This window comes from Geospiza fortis, unplaced genomic scaffold (assembly GCF_000277835.1).
Source record: "Geospiza fortis unplaced genomic scaffold, GeoFor_1.0 scaffold72, whole genome shotgun sequence".
NCBI classification, from domain to species: Eukaryota; Metazoa; Chordata; class Aves; order Passeriformes; family Thraupidae; genus Geospiza; species Geospiza fortis.
In genome coordinates, this window is record NW_005054338.1 from 2,997,145 (window position 1) to 3,004,420 (window position 7,276).

At 49.8% G+C, this 7,276-nt stretch overlaps 1 protein-coding gene across 1 annotated transcript in view; it reads left to right on the forward strand.

Moving 5' to 3' along the window:
* The first annotated feature begins 713 nt into the window (after nt 1-713).
* Nucleotides 714-7,276, forward strand: part of IGSF3 (immunoglobulin superfamily member 3) — a 67,434-nt gene continuing 60,871 nt past the window's right edge. Inside the window, 2 exon segments of the mRNA XM_031058124.1 lie at nt 714-992; nt 995-1,078. Of these exon segments, the coding sequence (XP_030913984.1) occupies nt 722-992; nt 995-1,078 (355 nt within the window). The 5' untranslated portion in view covers nt 714-721.

Sequence of the window (7,276 nt, forward strand, 5' to 3'; positions counted from 1 at the left end):
TTTGCGTGTGTACAGCGCAGGGCACTGGGCCCTGACTCCAGAGCCAGGGGCGCTGAGCTTTACTGGAAAGTGCCCACTCCTTCCATTAACTTTAATTGGGTTTGTTATGTGCTAAATGCACACCTTTCAAATTGGCTTGGGAAGGCAGTGCCGGAAACCTGATATTTCTCTGTGGGCCTTTACAAGAGTAAGAGAGAATGGAGAAGGTGTGCTGGGTTTGGGGAAGGAGAAGGGGGTTTGTACCAGCTGAAGCCTCTGGCAGGTTTGCTGATGGGCGACGAATGCTTGGGGCATTGGAGTTGGGTGGCCCAGCAGCCAGAGGAGAGGGAGTGTAGCCCCCTGACCTCTCTCCATGGGGTGATGAGAGTTGGAAAGTAAAAGTACTGAAAACAAAGACCTGTCACCTTGAGTTTCTGATTTGTTACTGCGTGGTGCATTGCCCTTTCACACCCGGGTTCTCACTGCTTCCAAACAAGGGGTTCATGTTACCTCAGAGCTGCTTCTTTCGTGGGGTGTTTTTTCAAACACTTCCATTGAGTCAGCAAGAATTCTGCAGTATGACCCAGGGGGTGCTGTGCCAGAGGCTGATGTGCCGGATGTAAAACGGGGTGTGAGGGCTTGCTTTGTCCAGCATGGCCATGGAAGGGCAGGGACGTATCTGGATGTCAGTGTGGGGATTGCCTGCTGGTCAGTAATGCTGGGCTCCTCTCCTCCCACAGGCATGGCACTGGCCCAGCGGCAAGTGACGGTGCAGGAGGGACCCCTCTACCGCACGGAAGGCTCCCACATCACCCTGTGGTGCAAGGTGAGCGGCTACCAGGGCCCGGCGGAGCAGAACTTCCAGTGGTCCATCTACCTGCCCTCGGCCCCCGAGCGGGAGGTGCAGATCGTCAGCACCGTGGACCCCTCGTTCCCCTACGCCATCTACACGCAGCGCGTGCGCGGCCGCGGCATCTTCGTGGAGCGGCTGCAGGGGGGCGCCGGGGTGCTGCACACCACCCCGCCCAGTACGAGTGCCACACGCCCAACACCGACGAGAGGTACTTCGGCAGCTACAGCGCCAAGATGAACCTCGTGGGTAAGCTGTGCTGCTCGCGGCCTGGCTGGGCCCGTGGGGTGGTGGAGTTCGTTTGAGGGGTCCCCAGGGGGTCCCCTAAGCTGTTCCTTCGCTGGTAGCAGCAGGCAGGCAAGGAGACTCCACACAGCTTCTGAGGGTGCTCATTAGATGAGGATTTATTGGGGGTGCCACCCCCGGGAGCAGCATGGTTTCTGAGGGAGAAGGGGGAAGGAGGGGAAGAGAGGGAGAGCCTAGGAAGAAGAAGGCCAAGAGAACCTGGTCTCCCTCAAAGTTTAACAGGGGTATTCAAAGTGGGCACGGAATAAGACTTGGCCCATTGGGATTACAGATACATGATACTTTCTGAGGGAGAAGGGGGGGAAGGGGGAGAGAGGGAGAGCCTAGGGAGAAAAGGGCCGTGAAGAATCTGGTCTCCCTCACAGCTTAACAGGGAGACTCAAAGTGGGTGTGGAATAACGCTTGGGCAGGCAGGCAAGGAGACTCCACATGGCTTCAGAGGGTACTAATTAGATGAGGATTTATTGGGGGTCCCAACTCTGAGAGCAGCATGGTTTCTGAGGGATAAGGGAAGGAAGGGGGAGAGAGGGAGAGCCTAGGGAGAAAAGGGCCAAGAGAACCTGGTCTCCCTCACAGTTTAACAAGGAGATTCAAAGTGGGTGCGGAATAAGACTTGGCCCATTGGGATTACAGATACATGATACTTTCTGGGGGGGAAGGGGGAGGAAGGGGAAGAGAGGAAGAGCCTAGGGAGAAAAAGGGCCAAGAAGAATAGAATCTGGTCTCCCTCCCACAGTTTAACAGGGAGATTCAAAGTGGGCGCGGAATAAGACTTGGGCAGTCAGGCAAGGAGACTCCACACAGCCTCTGAGGGTGCTAATTAGATGAGGATTTATTGGGGTCCCACCCCTGGGAGCAGCATGGGAGGGAGAAAGGGGGAACAGGGGAAGAGCCTAGGGAGAAAAGGGCCAAGAAGGATCTGGTCTCCCTCACACAGCTTAACAGGGAGATTCAAAGTGGATGCGGAATAAGACTTGGCCCATTGGGATTACAGATCCATGATACTTCAGGGGAGGATCACAGGCTTGGAATAAACTGTACATTTTCAAGGGGTGAGACAGAGCATACCATTTAACTAAAGTGTAACACTACAATGGGGTGTGAGACCCTTCCACCCAACATGTGCAGTGTGGTCTGCATAGGCTGTCAGATAAAAATCCTGTGAGGGAGAACTGGAGTGGAGAGCAGGTGGCACAGTGGTGGGAATTGCAGGAATCATGGTGTAGAGGCACAGGAAATAGTGAGCTTTCTTCATTAATAAAGCTTTTATAAAAATGAGACACCAGGCAGCACGGCTGGGCAGAGGAATGTTTGAAGCCATGGCTGAAAGCAAAACTGGGACTGATTTACAGAGAGGGAAAGGACCAGGGAGTCTGTGTCAGATGGCACAAGTCACAGACCAGAGAGCTGCCTGCCAAAGGTGGTGAAATAACTGAGCAGGGAAGAGAGGAGTAGTAATGAGCAGCACATAAAAGGGAACAGGAGAGATGGTCATCTTCAGGCTCTTACAGCAATGCTGAGTACGTCCTGAAACCACTGAGCAGACTGAGCTGTCTGTGGATGAGTGTGGAGAAGCTAGTTTGGGAATTTTTTTTCTTTTTTTTCTTCGTTTGCGTTAGAAAAATCGAAAACAGGTACTTTTAAAATCTGGAGTATTTCCATGGCACCTCTTTGACTAGATGATTTGACCTTTTCAAGCTCCAGCTTGCTTTCTGTATCTCAAAGCAGTATTTGAAGTGTGTAACTCAGCTAACAGCAGTCAAATAGCTGCCATCCAACTCTTTGGCTGAAAGACCCCTAAAAGAGCTCCTGTACAACACAGACACCCCTCTAGCAAATTCAAGCCCACAGAGAGCAAGCAGGTTTGCTTTTCTTAGGAGGTGTCTGTGAGGCTGCAGCTTGGAAACCACTTTGACATTATCCAGCCCATGGTGGTGTTGCTGGTTCAGGCTGTGTTGACACAAGAAATCCAGGGTGAAAGGAGCCAGGATATGATTTCAATCACAATAGCCTTCCTTTGGGTTGAGCTTCTTGCCTCAAGCTTTCATGGCCTTGTCTTTTTTCCTTCAGAGGTGCCAGCCCAGCCACTCTCCCAGGTGAAGCTCCACAGCATGGGTGTAGGTGCTTATTTAGGTGCCTTTTTTGCCATCTGATGTCCGTGAGTGGTTGGGGGGGTAGATGCCTGAGTATTCTATTTTTCATCTGTAGGTCTGTAATTTGCTTTCGGTCTCCAGATTTGCAGTTCCCACTGCAGTTTAAACAAGACTGAGTCAGTGCTGCTTTTGTTAAGTCACCTTGGGGAGTGAAACCCATTGAAACCAACACCCACTGGAAAAACGTGCCTGGGGGCAGGGTGGGGTTGGGTGGATTCTGGTGGCTCTGCCAAAGAGCTGGAGTTGGGCACAGTCAGCATATCCAGTGGCTGGGCAGTGGGAAGCTCCTCCACTGCTCTCCCAAGAGTCTGGGGAGCCAAAGGTGGGTTGATCTGTTTTTGCTCTGTCCTTCCCTTTTCACAGCTACGAACCAGTGAGATCTGGGAGTCTGTAGACAACCATGAACAGTGCTTGGAGAACATTGGCTTTGGAGCTTACATGTGTCAGAGATACTCAAGAAAATTGATCTAAAGTAACTTCTAGTGGATTAGTTAAATCACATTATGCCCCTTCATGGATGCTTGCGCTCAGGATTTTGGGCCCTAATTTGGTTTAGCTTAATTCATTTCTGAAAATTCACTTTGGAAATGGCTTAGGGTCCACTTGCATTTTGAACATGAGCATCTGTGTACGTTCCCTTCTGTGGGTTTGCCAAACTCTTGACAGAAACTGAATTTTCAGAGTGCTCCCAGCAATGACCTGTAGACAGAATGCCCTTACAGAGAGCCTTCCTTCTGCCTCTCATTCATGGGAAGTGGTGCTGGCTTCAACTCTGTTGGTCCCTGAAGTCCTTCGGGGAAATGAGCTCCTCTCTGCAGACCTGGTCATATCACAGGTCCTTTCTGTTTTCCTGTCTCAACTATAGGTTTGGGGTTTTCAGGCTGCTTTTGTTTCTGCAGACAGTACAAGAAGAGGTACAGAAAAGAGTTACTGTTCTCATTTTCTCAGAAAAAGAACCAAACTTTTTTTTTTTGTTCATCCAGTTATGAATTTTTAATTGACTCATTAGATTGAGTGGCTCTTTTCTGGCAGCAGCAAAGCCTGAAGGGAGACAGGTTTGTTAGCATCTCTATTCTCTCCACTTATGTGTGAAGTGGATGGCTTTGAAGCAGTGTTGATTTTGGGCTTGCTGCTCTGGGACCTTGGAATTGTTGTGCCCCATGGTTTGAGGAAAGAGCTGGAGGAGGAGTTTCTCCTCTTTTCCACCTTTATGATACAGCCCTGTGATGTGGGAGCTGCATGGGACACTGGTGCAGCAGCATGTGGGGCTGCTGTCTGCACTGGGGCATTTCAGCGTGCAGCAGAGCAGCTGGGATGTGTTCTGCTCCTGCCACCTGAGCATTGTTTGAAGGCTGTATCTCCAGGGCTCTGAGCCTGCTAAAAAATAATCTTGTCAGCTTCAGAGACATGCCAGTTTGGCTTGAAAGTACACTTCTCTCCACCTCATGGACAGCAAGCATGGTTAGTTGTCCCTCTGCCATTATTAATGTCACTGTTCCAGATTCCTTTTCCCTCACTGAGACTTTGGCCACAGTCTAATATTGCTTTGAGGACCTGATATCTGTGATGGCCTGGAGTAAGAAGTGCTCCCCAGGCACTCTGTGGGACTCTTATCTGAATTTTAGGCATGCAGCACAAGTGCTAATCTCACTGAAGCTAGGAATGAGGCCAGTCATGTGGTTCAAAGGCCTTCTGCCATGCAGCATGTGTATCGAGGCTTAATCTTCTTCACCAGTCTTCAATTGCTTCAAAAACAAGCCTTTCTGTATCCTCCTGCTCCTCTTCTCATCCCCCTCTGAGCTGCATCTTTGGGGTGATGGAGTTATGCCTGGGCTATGAGATGTGTTAGGAGAAGAATTTAGGACATCTCAGGTGCTGAGGGAGGTGGGGTAAAAAAAAAACAAAGGGTGCTGCTCTTCAGGATGTTGTGGAGCCATAGCCTTGTGACTGATTTATGAGAAAGGATTAGCCCATGTACAAAGTCTGCAACTCTGTTGTTTGCCTTCAGATTTTAGCTCCCTGAGACTGACACAAAATTGCTGGGGCTAGTTCATGCTCTTTTACTCAGGGTGGCAGGAAAATATTTTGGAAGATCTCATGAGTTGTCTGCCACCTGTTTAACACCAGACTCGCTGCCTGAGGTAGATATCCAGGCAATATCTGCCATCAGAAGACAGAAAAAGACAAATCTGGAAAGCAGTCCGTCTTTGTTTAAATTAAGTACATCGTTCTCTATGTTGACTAAAGAAATATCGTACATGTTAGACTGGAGCTAGGCACCAGTGGCTGTAAACTTGGCTGCTTTTAGAGACTTGCCCTATCAGGCTTCTAAGCAACTGGTGGGAATTTTGACTTTGTGGTTGAATTGGGAAGACACTTGAGTGTACTGAAGAGGGGAGTTACAAAATTTAAATAAGGGTGATTAAATCATGGATCTGGGGACAATCAACACAGTTGTGTTGCGGTCCTGCTTGTTGCTTGCTGTATGTACTTTTTAAGAAGTTAAGAGACAGCAAAGAATTTGCAGGTGAAGGAAAGCAGTATCCCGGAAGCACAGCATCACCGCTAACAAGACAGCAGTATTTTCCAGGTTACCATTGGAATTATCCTTTAACTCTTGAAATATGGGTAGTAGAGGAGGTTTCTGTGCAGTAATTTAGTTGGTGAAGCTGCAGGAGTGCTATGCAAATTGAGGTGCTGGTTTGTGCTTCTGTTGATGGGTAAACTTGTGTTTTGCTGCAGGGTAGAACTGAGCACATGGCAGTTCCTTCAAAGAGCGTGAGTCACTGCAAATTTGTACTCCGCTGTATCTCTGCGATGAATTGTTTGTGTGCCTGTACCCTCACTTAGATAACAGTGAAGAGGCCCAGGTCTAACCTCTTCAGAAGTTTCAGACTTTTATCTCAGTGTTTTTTCATCTGTGCTCCCAAAAACGTTGAGATCTTTTTCAGAGTAAGTGATTTGAGGGAAGAAATCAAGCTTTGAGGTTTTTCTTAAACAGGTAGTGATAGAGCGGGAGGAAAGGTTTCAAAGCACTTGAGGAGGTGGCAGGTCTTTTAGTCTTTATTTTGGGGGAAGCAGCTGTACAGCATCAATCCTAAACAACTTAAAGCAAAAAAATGAAAGGGGATTGGATGGGAGGAGACCACAGTCCCCACGGTACCACAGACTGGGAAGAAGCAATGTCAGTGCAGACTTGAGAAACAAGGAGCACTCAAACACAGCTGCCTTTGCAGCAGGCAGGGGCTGCTGTGGAGCTGGTGGTAATCCCTGCAGGGAGGGTCACCAGGACCTTCTTCCAGCCAGGCTTAGGTCCCAGAGGGCAGAGAGGCTTCATGCTGGCTAGGTGCTATTCAGTGGCTGCCCTGTCAGCCTGGTCACTCTTTTGCTCTCTGCTGTTTCTCACTGGTCTTATCCTGCCTGGGTGGGTTGGTGCGCTGTTCTCCTGCGTCCTGCATTATCTGTGATGGCTCCAAGGGGTTCTGTGTTGTTTTTTGGCTGGTAGCTCCATTGTGGTGAAGTTTCTACACCGTGCCAAGCTTGGGAGTGGTGGAGGACAGGGGCATTGATGGGTGAAGAGCCATCTGCATCTCTGCCTGAGGTCAGTCAGGGCTGGCTGTGTCTCTGTGTGGTGGGGTCTTGTCTCCTAATGCTGAGCTGCCCAAGGCAAGGCACTTGCAGCTCTCTGCAGAGCAGGACTCAGTCCATGGGCACTCAGACCATGCCCTTAGGAGTTTGTCTTCAGGATCCTCTGTCCTGCAGCTGTGGCATGTAACTGTGTGGCCACTTGCAAGCCCGTGGCTGGGACAGGGAGGACACGTGTAGGGGGTGTCTGAGAGGCTTTGGTGGCATGGGAGGTGGGAGAAAGGTTTATGCAGACCAGACACTTAGCACTGGAAAGAAGGGAGCTGTGTGTGTCTCAGACAAGCCCTCAAGAGAAGAAGGCAGGTCTCTTATTGAACTTGCCACCGAAAACCTCCAGGATCTC